Source organism: Pyxicephalus adspersus, chromosome 7 (genome assembly GCF_032062135.1).
Source record: "Pyxicephalus adspersus chromosome 7, UCB_Pads_2.0, whole genome shotgun sequence".
Taxonomy (NCBI): domain Eukaryota; kingdom Metazoa; phylum Chordata; class Amphibia; order Anura; family Pyxicephalidae; genus Pyxicephalus; species Pyxicephalus adspersus.
Genome location: NC_092864.1, coordinates 47,496,707 through 47,516,059, shown reverse-complemented (window position 1 = coordinate 47,516,059; position 19,353 = coordinate 47,496,707). Strand labels below are relative to the sequence as shown.

Genomic DNA, 19,353 nt, shown 5'->3' with positions numbered 1-19,353 from the left:
TCATTTCCTTGTTGTTTGTTATGAACAAGCTTCTTCCTAATAACCATGAGAAATGACTGCTCCATATGAAACCACAGGTCTATTAGATGTCCCTTTCCAGCTGACAGAGCCATCACAAAAAGAGAAATTCTGCTCTTTGTACCACATAAAAGGTAATCCATGGCATTCCAATACCATTGCATTGGTAAACGCAAACTAGAAATAATGAGCTGTTTGACAGAAGAAAATAATGCTAATCATTTGTGGGTTTCTTGCAGGCTAAACAGAAAAAAGATCATTTTTTTAAATTTATGTTTATTTCATGTAAATCAACGTCCAGTAAAGGTACCTAAAAGCAACAGAGAATCAGATTTGCATTTTAAATTATTTCAGACTATTTCTTTTTTTAGCATTCCACGGTATAATTGGAATACTTTACTTATTATATCAACATGAAAAAATAAAAAAATCACCACAAGCAAGCTTTTCTTCTAATAATCACTTTAGTTCTAATGATCACCTTGAAGCTAGTGTCTGAAATCTTTATAATTTTATAACTGTTTGTACAAATGTGTTTACAAAAAAAATTCATGAGGCTTCAGCTGCTAAAAACCACGTATTTTTGCAACTGCTGTGATAAAACATTTCAATGCCAATATACAGAGATCAAGAATTAAGCTTTAAAGCTAGGAGTTGGTTGTACTGTGGCTTTATATATTTTTTTTCAGGAACTCAAGTGATGCATTTTCATTACTTATACATTGGATTCTGTCCGGTTTATGGTTTATCCCTGCTGCCACAATCTCAGTTTTACACAATACTTTAAAAATTGAACATGTTAGGAGAGATCTTTTTAAAGATGTCTTTCTCTGACCCTTTAATTAAACTCTTTAATAGGCACCTAAATTTGGAGTAGTATTCTTCAATTCCAGTTTGACCTCTCTGAAGATGGTCAATCATCAAAATATCCAACTTTACCCAAAAAAACAAAAACAAAAAACAAACTTGGCCATAACCTTTTCTGACGATCTTTGGGTCTTGAATTTTTTCAGCTGTAAAGAGACCTGTTGGCTGCTACTGCAAAAACCGTTTAACTATGTCATAAAAAAACAAAATTACTAGATTGCTCAATGATACAAAAAAATTGGAGGTGTCCACCTAATTTTGTTTCTTAGCATCAAACCATTTTGACGCTATATAAATAGTAAAGTCATAATCATAATCAATATTATTGGGATATGACAGTAGTAAAGACCTCCCAGATCTTAGAGCACCTTTGTTCTCAAATGTTTCCACTTACAGATTGCTTTTGGAGTTTTCCTCTGCAGAAACATAATCTTCATTATAGCCCAAGGTTCAACACTTGAAAACATGACTCTTTTTGTTGACATGGCGGATGATGGTGGGCCTACAACTCCCATAGTCATGTCATTATCTCTCTAGGAGAAGCTCACATTTTAATATCCATAGATCATTAACATAGACAATGGACAACTTTGAGGGAAGCCAAATACCCTACCAGGTTAAAAATGTACACAAAAAAAAGTACACAAACATAGCAAGAACGCACACTCTATGCAGATAGTGTCCTGTCCCAGAACTGAATCTGACTAAAGTGCTAGCTTTGTTGCCCGTATGTCAATTGCAAGTTGACCCAACGTTTTCATGCACAAATGATTTGTACATGTATCACACAAAATGAAAAGGAAAATCTTCTGGTCGTTCCCAGTAAATTCCTTTTTAAAGAACTAAACACATTCTCAAAGCAGTTTATTCAAACAAAGACATTTCTGATGTACAAATGGCACATAAATCATTGTGTTTTCTTGACAATGAAGTTGAACTTATCTAGTGTTCTCTTTCTCAAAGCAACTGTGATGGATTGTAATAAACGATAATTTATTGCATTGCATGTTCAGGTACAGTGAAAAGCATAGTAATTGTAATTTACAGTAACTGTCATGGCACATTATTAGCAATGACATTAAAATGATTTATTTTGTTTTTCCTGGAGTACTGTTAAAACATAAAATAATATAAAAAGAAAAATACATTCAAGTGATCAGGGTAGCCATGGTCATAGAAGGGCTAGACAAACTTAACAATCCTGACACAGGTGAGTTACTGTCTTTCTAGGTAGCCTGCTAAATTTTGGAAAGTCGCACTTTGGCCATTTTTTTGGAAAGAATTTGTATTTAAATTAATAATATTTATTCATGAACTCTGAATGTCTTTAGGTAGACCAACTTTCCATTGATCCTTTTACCAATTGGAATTATTGATACTAAAAACTTTGTTCTATGGTGCAAATACGGATTCAGGTTTGGTCCCTAATATCTGAAATGTAACTATGGTAAAGCATTTGTCAAGCCAAAAACCACTTTTTCTATTTTTGGATAAAATAGGGAAGGATTAGGACCCCTTGTCAGATTTTACTGTGATCTAAACAGCTGTTAGAGAGATCTCCCCTCACTTTCTGCCCTGCTGACAACTTTTTACAAGATGAGGGGGAAAGCAGCATCAGCTACACATACAGAAATAAAAATGCCTTTCTTTAGTAGAGTAAGGAAAGGCTGATTTTTATTTCTAGCGGAGTCCCTGTTAAAGATTTTTCTTACTTCCTGTCTGGTGAAACTATTTTCTGCAGGAAAAAGTTTGAGCAAACCTCTCTAATGGATCCTTGGATAGCAATGAAAACCCAAGAGGGGTTCTAATTTTTTCTAATTCTATCCAAAACCAGAAAAATGTTTTTGTATTGACATTTTAATAACCTAACTTCCATTTCACGTATAATATGGTTTTTATTAGAAGTTCAGAAAGTCCATAGAGTTAGGAAACAATAGCTGGGTCCCATTTCTAATTCCCGTCTATATTTGATAGAGCCAAAGCCTTAATATGTAAAGTTTTCAAACTCTTACAAAATATTTCCCACAACCTAAATGTAGGTGCCTGTGGGTCTGATCCTCGATTGCAAATCTTGAATAAGATTTATGAACCCTTTAGCAAAATCTTTTATAGCTCTGCCCTAAAGAAACCTCAAAGAACCTTAAAGAACAGAAGAGCCTTAAAGAAAAGATATTGCCACAACGAGTTTAAAATTACAATAAACGCTTTGCCTCTACATTCTCCCCATGGACAACCTGATGATCCCATGGAACTAAAGTTCTACTTTTAAACATTTTTAAACAGGCAGAGCATTCTTGCAAAAAGGACAGGTGATGTCCATTCTGCAATATTCATTCTTTCATGCCTGATCTGGTGAACTGAGCTGTGGATGCCAGGATACTGAGCACTGCTCGCTTCCCCTGCCCTTGCCCAGATGGAATGATCTCCCATACGCCTGAACGGAATCCCAGTCCAGCCGATTAAGATAGCTGAAGATCCCAACTATGAAGAGAAGGAAGAAGATGGCAGCACCCTGCAATTCAACTGGGGGGGGGGGGGTGAGTATAGAAGGCTTTAACCTTAAAGACAGTTCATGGCTGACCATTGCCTGGAGTTCACCCAACTTTATTTTAGATTAAATCCTAACATTTACTCCAACATATGAAGCCTTTACTGAATAAAGCAAATCCCCCAAAATATGAATTACACTGCTTTGTCTTTTTGAATGTGTTTTGTATTAGAAGTACAGCTGATTGGCAACTGAGGGTCTTGAACCGGACTGCTATTACTATCAGTGCTTTATGGAAAGAGGAGGTTATGCAAAACAGTTAAAACAAGCTACTTATAATTGTACACTATTAGTTGTAACTTATATATAACCTTTGCTTAATATTGCTCCATGAGCACTACTTCAAAATCTGAGATGGCATATATTGTGACATTTACGTTATATACTTGTGAATCTCAACAAAAGCAAAGCTGAGGACAAATTTGAATTCTAAATACATAAATAAATGCCCTAGCCTGGCAGCTTCCAAGTAATCAAAGGTGTGAGCAGTACATCCACCTTCCTGTTCACTACTGTGCATGTGGTGAGGTTCTCACAGGACACTATGGTGCCATGATTGTTCCATAGCATTACACATGGCTTAATAGTAAAATTGCTTCAGCAATAGAAAGTTAAATTTCTTATTGAACCAAAAGTACATAGTTTATTTTACAACCCTTACAATCATGTTACTTTTATTACGGTATATATATTTATACACATTTTGATTTGGAAACTATTTATGTACAGATGGAATGAGGCAAACATAAACATGGGCAATAGCAATTATCTATTTGCAATTATCCTGTTCCAACTATAATTGATCAAATTATGTTGGATGCCATTGTTAAATAAATGTTTGGCAAGATTAAACAAACTAAACAAACTAAACCAACAAAGGATGTGCCATGACAGTGATTTGTTCAACAAAAAGTGCTTTTTAATTTGTTGTACAGTGTTCTCCCCAGCCCCTTTTAGCTGGGCATACCACCCAGCACTTTTTAGTAACCACCCACCTGCTTTTGGTGGTAATTGAAAAGTTGGGTCATAATACAGGGCTTACCACCCGCCTACATCTTTTTCCTACCTGGCTAAAAAAGAATTCTGGGGAGAACACGGTTATAAAAGAATGGGGGAGGAAATTTTCCCTAATAGGTTTAAATAAAAATTGAGATGTGCTAATGTACTTTAATAAACTTGAAAGACAAAAAGTAAACATAGGCAAATGAGCTAAAAAGTACTGTACTTCCAAAGTACTGTAACAACCAGCAGCCAATAGGAAGACTTTCTGCTGTGCACCATATTAACCGTCTCGAAAGCTGTTGTGTAATATAACAAGCATTCAGTATACACGGCTCCTGACGGCTATTATAGTTGTTAGTGCTATGCTGCAATCACAAAAACACATTTTTTTTACCGTACATAAGTAAGTACATTTGCTCATCTCATTCCACATGCAACAAAAAAAGCACTTTTCCTTCAATAAATCACTATACAAATACTTAAAAAATACCCCATGGTATTCCATAAATGAATAACAAAAAATGCTGATCATGTAAATGAATTTAAGTCTCCACCCCATAATGTAGTCAATAATAAGCAATAAGAACAAATGTCATGTTATCATGTCGCCTCGAATGTGTGCCAACATATTTTTTATTCTTTTCTAAAGTGATAATTTCATAAAAGAGTGACAGGGTCTTTGCAGGAAGCACCAAGGTGTTATGTTTCAGTTTGCCAGGTTAATATTAATAGAGTACTATTTTTTGTTTTGTTTTTTTTCCTCAGATATGGAATACATCACACAGATTGCACAGTTATAGCATCAGAATATTCATTAGATGTGACTGGAATAAAAAAAAAAAACGACCAATTACCATTTAAGCACTCTAGACAATGACACAAAACAAATGGCACCCGCCTGTTGAAATTTAAATGAGAACCAGTTCGGATCCATTTGTTTTTACTGCTAGATTATTCCTTTTCCCCCTATTAATATTTACATTATGCGACTGAGGTCTCTGTAGTCTCTCATCAGAAATCCAATGCTGCTTGCCATTATATTCACAGAACTTTTGCATGATTTTTTTTCCTTCTTTTTACAGCTTTGTATAATTCAGAGCATATGCAAAATGTATTCCTCTAGACAGGAATAAGCCAGGGCATTGTTAAAAAAAAAAAAAAGGTAGGGCTTTATCTGTTCACCTGGGTGTTGGCGTAGTGTGTGGGTCCCTCTTTTTTTTGTCAAGTCGTACACACACACACACACACACACACAAAAAAAAAAAGGGAACAAAGGTCAGCACCCAGCCGCCACTTGAATGTGAGATTTTTCTTTTTATTCCTCTTGATGTATAGCAGGCTCTGTGTTATTAGTCTTAATGATAGAAAATTGTAGTGTTGATACAAATTTTTTTTTCAAAGTAGTAGGCGGGAGTTCCATTTGTTAGTAAGTTTTTTCTGCGACTAAAAGCCACGGACAGTACATTTATGTAGCGGTAAAAGGCCTACGAGCTCTTTCCATAGCAGAGCTAATTATTCCTACTGTGACCTTACTGATCCGCACTGTTCCGAGAACATCTCATCTGTGCGCCCGTTCCTCTGTGTAGATGGTGTCAGGGAATATGAAAAACCCTATAATGAAACCATTTTCATGAAGGAGAAAGGCTACAGGAGTTGCACTTGCTACAAAGAGGCTCAATTATATGAGTAATTGTGATAATTTTCTACATTCATATCCTTCAATGGGGGGAGAAGAAAAAAAGGAGAAAAAAAAAAAGAAAAAAAGAGCCACAAGAGAAAATTACTTTAACAAGAAAGTGCAGAGTAAAAAAGGAGGAATAGACAAAAAATGAACAAGAAAAAAAAAAAAGGAAAAAAAGTTAAAAAATAGACGGTGGAAGGAGGAATATAGAGAAAGAGGGAACAACAGATATGCTGAAAAGCTCATGTGCAGCTGGGTTGCACAATTAGATTGAATTTTTTTTCTGCAGTTGATGAATGTGACTACCGCAAATGTGCCTGTGTAGTTAGCTATCATTTGTTGTTCCGTGACAGGAAAAGGATAATTACCTCTCAGAAAGAATCAAAGGCTGACATGCCCTTTAGACACAGCTATGAATGCAGAGCTCCATACAATGCCTGAATAAGAATTTCGTACTCGCTGGCCCTTTCCACATAAGAATACATTTTGTTAAAAAGCAAGAACACCACCAGCAAATTTGTTTGAACCCTAGGTGTTCGGAAATACGAGGGGCACCTATCGACTCATCCTTTTTGCAAAAATAAAACTGCATTCTGAATTCCATTCCATTATATTCATGGATAGTAAGATAGTGAGATATGCATTAAATTTCTCTTCCCAGCAGGGGTCTGATTCAACATTTCCTATAAAAGAAGAAAAAGACACTATCCTTTTTTTTCCCTCAGATGATAGTTAGCCTATAATTTAAAACTGTCAAAAACACAATTTTGTGCAAAGTCTACAATAAAAGCTTCAGAGATATAACCCAAAGACGTTTTGCTAAAGTTAGATTCAGAATCAGTTACAACATTTCTATAGCAATAAATACATATAAATGATACATCAACTTTTTTGCCTCATTGTATACATTTTCTTCTTCTACAGAAACCCCTTTAAAGGTTCATGTAGCAAAGCGTATTATAGATTAGGTCGGTGACATCAGATAAAAATGGTCTTATCATAATAAAAATCTTAATAACTTAGCTTAATGTAACACTATTTAATATTTATATTATTTATATGCAGCCATAATCTGAACTGAGAAAATATATGTATGGTTGTACTGCTAATATTCCTCCACATCTGCATATTTTGATCTCACTTCAATATCAAGTATAAATAACACCAACCTGGGAATATTATATATATATATATATATATATATATATATAAATATATATAAAATCAGTGTAAAACTGTGTTGTCTGTGATTTATTTTTTATTTTTATCATTTCTTTTTTTCTGGAGCATACAACATTTTGCCTTTATCTAACCGTTTTAATGAAGCAACAAAGCACAATGAGCCACTAAGTTTTCACTTGTTTAATCCTAAAGTGTGTATAGTTTTCAACATATTGTATTGGTTGCAGGCCATTTGCTAATTCTTCCCTGCAGCTCACTCCCACCCAAAGATGTCTGCAGGCAGGTCTAATATATATGAGTTCGCTGTTTTAGTCACATCTTGTTTTTTATGTAGTTATCTTAAATGACCCAAGGGTAAGTCTCTTTTTAAAAAACCTTTCTTACCCAAGGAACAGTACAACCTGGATGTTACACCCTGGCATCAGTGAAATAGTAGTTTATAAATCATAAAACATATAATCAGCTTATACCAGCTTTAGGATAGCCTCTGTCATATCTGCCAGCCTTCCCCTCCGCTTGTCACCACACACTGTAAGTTCACCTGATTGTATTTCCGATGACAGAGAGGGGAGCTCCCGGCCTGCAGGCTGCGATTGCTTCATCTCTGCATTTCTTAGCGGTTTCCACTAACTTCCGTCCACCTTCATCCACATTCCCCACAAGAAAAGTTTCAGAGGTGTCCCCATGGTATCCACCACTATACACCTAACAGAAAGAAAGTGTGAAAGATTAACGTACATATACATATATAATAATCCAGCTGAACATCACCCTGGTAAAGGGTAATTTTTTTTTTGCATGGGTTAGTAATTCGGCATTCCACTATAAAGGGAAAAAAAAAAAAACAATCATGTCAGTGATCTTTTATAAAAATAGTTCTGTTGCATAAAGTAACTGAATTTCAATATTATTATTTTTCTTTAAAAATGGGCAGTATCTTTTTATTTACACATGTGATTGCACAAGCAGTGGATAGAAATCTTTTAGACAGTAAAACAGCTTTTTCATGCTCCATATTTAGCAGTTTACTTGGAGGTCATCTCCAGGAAACCTGAAATGTATGAAAGACTAAGTCCCGATCCCTCTTTTTGAGAATGCTGGCTGCCTGGGTGTCATACAATGATATAGTGACATCAATAAACAATTTATGACGGAGGTGTAAAATTTGCCTCACTGCGTACAAAACTGGTACATTATATTTAATATTGTTGGGCTTAAACATTCCTTTATTTTAAAAGCCAAATTTTTACACCTTTTTTGGGTGGGGAGGGGGTAGTAATAGTAGTACTGCATGCAATGCAATACTATGTGCAGTACTATTTCTGCAGCATGCAGTAAAATGTAAGGTCTGCTTATAATATTGGGCCTCCTTCCCCTGCAAAAGTTGCTGCCTAACTAACTGCATTGAAGGGTGGATTTTTTTTATACCTACCTTACCTATCTTCCAGCAACATTCTTGGGAATACATTGCAGCTCAAATCTCACAAGATGCTCTTTCATTAGATTGGGGTGTCTTCTAGTTAGATTTGGCCTGCTCTGCATTCTGCAAGACTTACCCCAAAAGATTGTGACATCACACCCAGCAATGCAGAAGACAATGATAAGGAAAGGACAAAGTAAAATTTCTTTACAGGTCCAATTCAAGACTATAACCAGTGAATTTACAGGGGGTGAGGTCCGAGCATTATAAGTGGACCGTGCGCTGTACTGTACTTTACCAAGTTTGCCTAATTTCCTAACAATAGAAGCTAATAAAAATTTAAAAGATAAAATCTCCAAAAAAGTATTGTGTCTGTGCCAACTGCTGCACTACATTATGCTGATTGCATCTATTGCATTATAGGAGCAGATTTTTTTCCTGGTTAATCTGTGTTTAAGCAATCATTAGCATATTAGGAAGGAGTGATAGGTGTTTCCTAATATTTTCCCACATGTTCCTGACTGTTAAAACGTACCTGAACTCACAATTTTCACTTTACTTAAAAGGGTAGACAACCCTTTTATGTTAAAAAAAAAAAAAAACACAGAATTTTTACCTGAATGCAACACCCTTCTTTTAATGAAAAAAAAAAAAAGTGTGCAGCACCGCTTTCTAATTAATTCTCAATCGCCTAGGCAGTCGAGAGTGAATGGGAGCGCAAAGCCTCCTGGGATGCCTATGTCAGGCATGCGCAGAAGGAGCCTTTTGCGCAAAAAGAAAAATTTGCCGATCGCACGCATGGGCAGTGAGATTGGCAAAATTTTTTTTTCATCCTACATCACCCGATCCCGTGCCTGGCTCCGGAACGAATGCAGGACCCGATGCAGGACACCCCCAGAGCGATCGGACTGCACTGCGGGATTGTAGCTAAGTTGCAGTTTTGGGTTTAGTTCCCCTAAATATACAGTACCCAGATATCATAACAAAATGTTTCAAAGACCTAACAATGAAGGGGTCGATAAAAGCCAGCACCCAGGAAAACAAATTTAAGATGCGCTCATGACTCAATGTTCTGCATAAACTTTACCCAAATTGTGACAGTATGTGCTGGAAATGAAGAAGAGGGAACTTTCATACACATGTGATAAAGTTGCCCAGATATTTAAATCTTTTGGAAGGAAGTACAAGATCTCCTTCCCAAGACTACAGGCCAATATACAAATGCTCCACTGCCTAAAGACCTGGACAACATTAATCAATAAAAGGATAGGAAATTGCAGGTTGTATCAGGCAATACTATAGCAGAATGCCAAGCCATCACTGAACTAAAAAAAAGTTCAAAGTTATTGCCAAATCAGAAGAAATACTGAAAAAAAGCAATGACCTTATTTTAGCAATCTTCTAAATACCATATGGCAATATAACATGTTGTGCATTACTTATGGAGACAGTCTTTTTTTATTTACTATTCTTAGAACGTAGATAAATTCCAGATCGCATTTTAGAAGACAAACATGCATAATTCCATGTGCAGGGAGGTTACAAACTTTTTTGCACAACTTTTGCAAATTTTTTGCTGGTTGTTTTGAAAAGATAGATATTTTTATTGATAAAGCAGAGACAGTGCTATAGAATGAATGGGAGCTGCAGATGTCAAACCTGCATAACAAGTCTAAACTATGACACAGCAAGAGACAAGCTCCCTGCCCAATGGAGCTTACAATCTAATGTCTTAGAAGTATTATAAACTGACAATGTTATTGTTTATAGGAAGAAGCTAAAATCAACTGTAATCTACATTTCAGCCTTGTGTCAGAGCAGGCTAATAACACTTTCCAGACTGCTTACATATTTAGGGATTAGGTATTTCGTGACTTTCTAATTGCACAGCCTTGGTTTGTCGACAAATGAAAGGAGTCCCTTGCAGTTCATCACGTAAAGTCAATAAATAGCCCCTTGTCAGTCATCCAGATCTAATTTAGCACCTATAAAGGTGCAGCCCACAGGAGCAGCCAGCAGCACACATACAGGGCCGGTAATAATGATAGCCTTCAATGGATACGAACAGTCTGGAATTGATGGGTCTATGTGCCTCAAAAATAAAAGGGACCAGTCTGTGGATTGATATATGAATGTCTTTTGAACATGTTTTAATATTTAGGCACATTCAAAGAAGGTTCCCCTACCACAAAGATTGATGCACAATTAGTATTAACAGCAAGTTTCATTTTCTCTACAAAGGCAAAACTATTGTTTAATGTTTAAACAAGAAATCATGTTTGTTCTATAAATAAATCATCTAAAAAAATAGTTGTTACATCGGAAGTTTATTCCGCCTATATTTTGTCTTCCCTGGTATACCCTCTACTATACTTTCATTTAATTATAAAATTATACTTATTTTTATACCATACCTATTGTACTTCCGGGAACATCATTGGTGCAAGGGGTAAAAGGGTGTTTTACACAACAATTTAAAAAAAGAAAGCTGAGGAATTGCCAACATGTGATGATGATCCTTCATGATAAAAAGCACTGAAATCAAGAAAAAGACAGAGGGCCTGATTTATTAAAGCTCTCCAAGGCTCGAGAGGATACACTTTCAACTCTGAACTTAGGTGATCCAGCAAACCTGGAATGGATTTCTTCTAAAACATTTGAAAGTGTATCCTCTCCAGTCTTGGAGAGCTTTAATAAATCAGGCCCAGAAAGATTAGGGAGGAAAGGGCTAGATGAGACTGGGTATCCTCCCATTAATTTTAATAGGAAACATTGGGACCACAGTTGAGCTTGAGACAGAAAGCTGCAGTCAACTGTGGGTCTAAAATGGCCCTTAGGGATATAGGAATTCGGTTCTTCAGTATTAGGTAGCTACTTTAAAGGTAGTGTTTATGTTCCCTCTGAGATTTTCACACATTATATGAAGGTTGCAAAAGAGGAGTCGAAAGTCCCTGTTACTGCTGGGAGAGAAAGCTTCAATGTAGGTAGGAACATAACAAGAAAGTATTGCAGAGAGATATTAACTTTGCAGAACCCAGGAGATATAAAAAAAAATCTAAATATGTCTCAATATACCATACTGTACTCTTCAGTCTGCACAGTGGATTATATGAGGCATTTGGAAGTAGAGGCATTATTCTGACTTCTAAGAGGTTACCACCAGTCTCTGAAAATATATTTTACAAGTATTTTAAATCAAATCAAAACTGCAATACTGAAATAGAATAATGGAGCAGGATGGGTGGTATCAGATTTGAAAAGAAGCTTGGTCCAATGCTGACATTTTTTTACATTGTTGGAATTGTGAGTTCAATGTGCAAAACAGATCCAGATGTTTTATTTAGCAAATAAAACCTATATACTCTAACCACTGATCTCATACATACCAGCAGAAATGACTTGCATGAATAGTCAGGTCAAATTACATTAAGCAATGAGGTATTGGTAGTGACCGAAGATAGACTTAAGGCTTCGATCAGTAATTATGGATAAACCATGCACAATGACTATTATGAATAAATGATAGTACTTACAGTGTCAATATTGCAACCTTTCCAAAAAGGTTCTCAAAATAAACATGCTGGACCACATAAACAATCCTCGGCCAGATCCATTTCCAGATTTCATGGATCACCCAGGTTCTCCCACAATAGTCTATCTTCTCCAGTCTTGGAGAGCTTTAATAAATCAGGCCAAATGTGTTTAGTATGAACTCTCCATTGCCACCAACAGTGTACATTTTTAGAAGCATTGGATGAAATGATGGAATTTTCTGTTTATTCTGAATCAGTCATTATAAAGAAATCTTCTTCTACATAAACTTGTCAGATCTTTACTAACCTTACAAAACATTTGCGTACCAGTCACACTTGGGAAGTGAAGTATCACAACTCAAAAATTTGAGGGTTACCAACAATGCACAAGGGACTAGAACGCCTACCTGTGCTATTTTCTTAATGCAATACATAGGGTGTCCCTAGCACACATTTAAACTAGCCAGTAAAAATAAAAAAGGTAAAAATAGAGGTTTGGCATATTTTCCAAATACATGTGGAAGACACACTACCAAGTCACACTGCCACACTGTTCATTGACCAGGAACAAGTGGTGGTGATGCCCTAAACCTTTTCCCTGACTTTATTAGCCTCTATACTTGGTATAGGTCTTTTACCCAGAAAGTAGAACATTTTATATGGAAGAAATTATAGAAGACTGACATATGGCAAATTATCAAACACAAAAACTGGCTAAAGATTAAATTTACATTAAAACCTCAGGGAACAAGAGATAAGGTAAGTATTACTGTTTTTTATGACTATAGAAGCAGTGAACTTTTTAAGAGGTGTCCCACCTCTTTGCTCTCTCCATTCTTTTTGTTCACCTGTTCTCCTTTTTCCATGAAAAATTAGAAGACAGAGATAAAGTGACTGTTATAAATGCTATACAAATTTTTAGGATGAATCATGCCTTAAAGGCTGCAGTTACACAGGTCAGTGAGAGCTATGTAAGGTAGAGAGGATTCTTAACTGTTTTTATGAATATGTGCAAATATAAATTTCCACAAGCCTGGCTGCAGTTCCATTATAACACGCCCACGTACTGCACAGATCATTCAATCCACCCATGAGCTTATGTATAGGTAGAAATCTATGCAGCAGAATAGTACAGGTACAGTTTTATGTCCAACGTACCCATAGGGAACAAGTGGGCTGAGGGACTGGAAGGTTGGTGCAAAAACATCTTATCTGAGGTCAGCTTTTTCATTAACCCTTGTTGTAAAGGTGGATATATGGGGGGGGGGGGGGGTCTTTTTCAAATTTAACTTATAACTCAAGTTCCACATTAATCTCAGAAAACAGTCCACATTGTTTCTGCAGAGACATAAATGATAAACTCAGCAGAACTTTACCAAACAAGCCTGGCTGGCCAAGTTAGGTAAATGTCTCTAACAAGAAGATCAATGTACTCAATAATGTAGATCTATCAGAAAACAGATTAATATCAATCTAAACCCAGACAAAACATCCAGTTAAAAGCCATTTGGAGATCATAAATCAACTGTAGGGGGGTTAGCTTAAACTTTGAGAAGCAAAAGGCCAACCCAAGCTGCACATGTGGAAACATCTTGAACTGTCTTCCCATAGTACTGATGTAAGGAGGCATTGTTTGCATACTCCGGCCTTCTGAGTTAATGTAGCCAAAGGCAAAGTTTGTTAATCAAACCAAAGGCAAAATTCGCTTCCGATGCCTGAAATATCCCATTCAACTCCTTGGCTGGAGAATTTTAAACCAAGGCAATCACATCTTCCCCTAAAGAAAAATAACTTGCTGCTCCTGACAAAATCCTTAATCCATCTTAACTATTTTATTTTTTTCGGGTGTAATAGGTAGCCGCGTCTGTTGACCTCTCCCAGTCAGTGATAGAAACAGTCTTTTTTTAAACATCCTTTGGAAAATCTCTTTGTCATCGTCAAAAACCGTAGGGGCATAAAAAAAAAAAGCCAGATGTGGGGAAAATACGCAAACACAGAAGACAGCATAGCAAGATGATCAGCCTAATTACAGCTAATGTAAACTGATACAGATACACCAATGTACTGCTTCAGAAAAATACTAATTCCTGCAAGGAAAGTTCTTACACTACAGCACGCAAAGTCTATTTTCTTTTTTCTTTCTTTTTTAACATAGAATGTAAAATAAACTCAAACGTTCACATTCAATTTAACTTAATAGAACCTTTTTCTTTTAAGTGAGGAATTTCATTTTACACAGCACAGAACAAAAGTCACCAACTTTGCAAAACTGATTATACAATCGTCCATAGAATTTTAACTTTCTTTGCCTGCAACTTACAAAAATATATAGTGGTTTATACTTATTGTCTTTATTTATTGTGCTTGGAAGCAAGGATTAAAAGAACTTAAGGATATTCATGGTTTTATTCAGATAAATAAGAAAATATCACATGTTGTGCCCATCATTTAAGCCAGCAGAAAAATTGTTTTCCATATATCCTTTGCCTCTTCTAAACTTCTTCATAGTAAAAAAAATTTGAACCGAATGGCCCGGATTTATTAAAGCTCCCCAAGGCTCAGTGAACCTGAGTGATCCAGCAAACCTGGAATGGATTTGGTAAAAGTCAATTGCTATTGGGTAGCAAATGTTTTCAATCCTGGACCACATCTATTCCAGATTTGCTGGATCACCCAGGCTCACTGATGAAAGTGTATCATCTCCTACCATGGAGAGCTTTAATAAATCAGACTCAACAGATAAAGCTAAAAGGTATCCACAAGTATTATGTCACAGCAGTGACTGACAGCTCTGTTTGTGGTTTTAGTCATATGGATTAAACCTCAAGCTGCAAGTATCTGTCATGTTGCCACTTTAGATATTCCATAGTGCTCCAGGAATCATTTGTCAGGTATTAACCATTTTACATGAATGTTTAATAAATTCTGCTTGTAGCCTAATAGGTGGCAGAGTCCATGTCTTGGCAGACACTCTCTTCTTGTTGATGCTGCTTTTTTAGCAATAATATTAGATTACACAGACAGTATTGTGATTTACATTGAAGGGGCTTACCCCATTTGTGTCTTCTTGAAAATCCCACATTTCTCTCTAGAGTTCCCTTTATAGAAAAGCCCATTCTCATCGGACTTTTGTCCAATTTTTTCATGTAAGAAACAACTAATATAATTTTTGTACTAATTATGCTTTCAAACTGCTCTTTTTATCATGATAAAATGAATGTTGTGGATCTAGGGACCACCAATCAATGTCCCTCAGAGTTTACATTGATGATATGAACAGAGCTCTGGGACATACATGCATCCTGATGCACATACAAACAATGCACATGTGTTCTTGTTCTTGTTTCTGCACTGCCTATCCTGACCTTAACTTTCCTAGAATATAGGATATGGGACCATTCATTGTGGTGCCTTTACCCAACAGTTGCTTACATACTATAAGTGCTGGCTTGTTTCATACCTCATGCCATGTGTTCTGCACCTGGTGCAAGAAGATGTACCTATCTACTTAAAACCTTCCTGCCCAGTGCCAGGCTTTTGTTCATAAATCCATGAGATGGGGTTATAAAGCTGGAATTCTGCTTTAACAAAATGTTTGATATTAATTACTTGCATAATATGACATTCGTCAAAAAAATGAATTATGAATAGATAATAGCAAGTTACATTTAACTGAACATGTACAACATTTCAAAAATCCAAGGAGCTCCTTAGTTATAATACGCCTGCCACATGGTCACCTTAACCATGCATCATGGTGTCATGTAAAGGTAAAAGTCCATGTCCATGAAGATATATAATAATAATAATAATAATAATAAATTGTATCTAGAAAGTGCCAACATATTACACAGTGCTGTACATTAGGTAGGGGGCAAATGACAGACATATGAATATGAATCCCTAATACACATACTTTACCTTGTTATCCATTTTAGACTTCCATACTACAACTCTTAATTTAAGATTAATAAAAAGCAATAAATAAATGCTTTGAAGCATGGAGGTACTGTAGGATAATTGTTTGTGGGTCAGTGCTAAATCTACTTTTCTTGTTTATACATTTTTTAAATTGTGTTTTTAATTGCAATATTTTTATGGAGTATAAATATTAAAGTAATAGTATAAAAAATAGACATTTAACAGTAGGTTTGAGGATCATAGAAAAAAAAAACATGCGTCCCCAATGCAACAGTAATCATTGATAAATATTTGTTACACACCTCCAGTTTTCCATTTTTATTTTTGTATAGTAGGCATAACTATCAGAATCTTATATATGTGATTGTATATATTATATAGATTAGATAATCAATAAACCAAAACCTAGGAACAACCTGTAAAAGTGTCCATCATTTTATAAAATATTATGAATAGAGAAAATAATGAAGTGTGGCATGTGAGATCAAGTGGCTGTATTAAAGAAATTATGTAGCAAATGTCCAAAATAGAGGATTGAGAAATTGATATTAGCATGGTTTACACATTTTAAACTTGTTTTTATATCTGTTATAACTATCTTCTTAAATTTTTCTGGCCTTTACATTGAAACATTTAATACCAATGAATTCCTAAAACTCTATGGGTTTTGAACGACAGAATAGCAAAAACCTGTCTGTATCTATTTACCTGAAACTTCAGAAATAACCATTTAATAAAGAACTGTGAAAAGTAATTTATTTTGTGCATGTGAATTTTGGCTTGAGCTACATAGAGCTGTTAACAATTAGATTATATTCAAGAAGCAAAAGAAGCCTGGAAAATATAAACATGTGCCCAAGGCCCTATGTTTTGCACCTGATTTAATAAAGCTTTCCAGGGCTGAAGAAGATACATTTTCATCAGTGAATCTGGGTGATCCAGCAAACCTGAAATGGATTTCATTAAAGTCGTTTGCTATTTTTGTTAGCAAATGTATTTCAATCCTGGACCAGATCGATTCCAGGTTTGCTGGATCACCCAGGTTGACTGACGAAAGTGTATCTTCGCCAGATCAAAGGTCAGGTTCTTGGTCTCAAAAGAAGAATGTTCCTGCAAGTCTATTCCATATACAAATATATATACAAATATATATATATATATATATATATATATATATATATATATATATATATATATATATAACAGACTCATAAATGGATGCTATTCACAGCATCACTACTTTATTTATACAGCTGAGAAAAAGCTTCCCTCAATTTCTTTGTCATGTGTTAAAGCCCTCCACTACCTCTTATCCATTAACCATGGTATTGACACATAAAACCCGCACCTTATTCTGCAGCGAAGGGTTAAAGGCTCTTCTGCTGCAAATGGAACACAACACTATCTTCAGGGATTTTAATAAATGTAGGGAACACTGCTAGAAAAAGAGTTGCTGTCCAAATAGACTGACATACACAGGCCAATGTAGCCTCTAATGACAGAGTAAGATAATGACAGGCCCTACTCCAAATCAGCAGGAAGAGGAAGATCAATCTCGCTAGAGTGAAAGAAAAATGCAGCCTTTCCCCCACGTCTGCTCATCTCATACATATCTATCCTCAGCAGCTGCTCAGTACTGCAGGGCTCTGCATTAACTACACAGAGGATCAATAACAATTACACCTTCTCAAAAACATGACACATAGCGGGATGGGGCTGACATTTCACTTAGGCCAACACTGATCTCAGTTCATCTGATTCCAGCCTTAAATTCATGTCAAGCCCAGGTCTACTTGGAATAAGTCCAGGGTTGAAATAAAAAAACAGCAAAGAAATAAAAATAGGTGTTTTTGTGTAGCAAGAAAACACCGTCAACTAACTCATTCTGCTGTCTGGGGACATTTATAGCAGAAAATATCTGCTGAAAAATTTGTATTGTCAAAAATAGATAAAAGAAGCTGAAAAATGTTATGCTGCCTATAATGGAAATATTGGTAAACATCTTTCAATTTCTACACATTCAGAATTCGCTGGAGATGAGCCTTTAAAACAGAAAGGCAATCAATGAACGGCAAATGGAATACTGCAAACACTGCAACTATACCAGATGTGATCGTGTCCCATAGCTTTAACCTGAATCTTAGCGAATTAAGCAGATTTTTCCTAGTGATTCTGAGGGTTGTAGCCTTTTTTAACCTTATGCTATATTGTGCAACATCCATCTAATGCTCTGATGTCTTTGGGTTAGGCATAGGGAGTTGCTTGGAAACTGGGATTAACTTGCTAGCATTTTCACAAGCTTTACTTTGGGGCTATTCAGAAAATAAAACTATAGGCAGTTTTTTAAAAGCAATTTAGCAAGTCCAGCAGCCAGGTGCATAAGGTAAGATAAATATCAAGGGAGTGGAAAGATACTCAGCAGGTAGGCTGTGTCTCCTCCTAACAAAAGTTAAAACAGTTCTGTCCATGAAATATATAAAATTATTGTCAAACTTGACTTATTAAGTGCCATCATATTACGCAGGGCTGTACATTAAATAGGGGTTGCAAACCTTTTGAACAATTATGCATGGGGGGGGGGTATCAGACTCGCTCTATCTGTTGTTTATAGGCTTTTACAAATACCACCCCCGACTACACACCTACATTTTCTTGGTCATGATTTGGGTCTATCGCTATCTATGGAACAAAAGGAAAATATCTTTTATTGGACCAATAAAGCGTCCATTGCTAGCAGATACCAAGAAATTTGCTTTAAGGTGGTTTCACAGTGGTACTGCACCCCAGAGAAACTACACCACATCTTCCCAGATGTATCAGACCGCTGCTGGAGGTGCCAGACAGAGAAAGGCTCACTACTGCATACATTTTCGAATTGTCCCCTTCTGAGGAATTTCTGGGTCACTGTCCGGTCCATAGTGTCAGGCCAGGATATTCCAGATGACCCGGCTTTTTTCCTTTTACAACACAATTCATTTTCATGGAAGGCATATAAAAGCTCAGTTATCAGACACCTAATCATGGCTGCTATTTCCTGTATAGCCGCCTACTGGCAGAACCCTGATCCACCTACAATTGGTTCATGGCTCGGTAGAGTCAATGAGATCCAACGCACGGAAGACCTTACATCTTCTATTCGGGGCACTGGCAGGAAGGTGGCCAATACATGGTATTATTGGTC

The 19,353-nt window shown here is 36.1% G+C and overlaps 1 protein-coding gene across 1 annotated transcript in view; it reads right to left on the bottom strand.

Annotated features, from left to right (window-relative positions):
- The window catches only part of METAP1D (methionyl aminopeptidase type 1D, mitochondrial), a gene marked incomplete in the record, with an annotated part of 60,338 nt that overhangs the window by 19,381 nt on the left and 21,604 nt on the right, over positions 1-19,353 (bottom strand). The window contains 1 exon segment of the mRNA XM_072418334.1: positions 7,840-8,003. Coding sequence (XP_072274435.1) covers positions 7,840-8,003 — 164 coding nt within the window.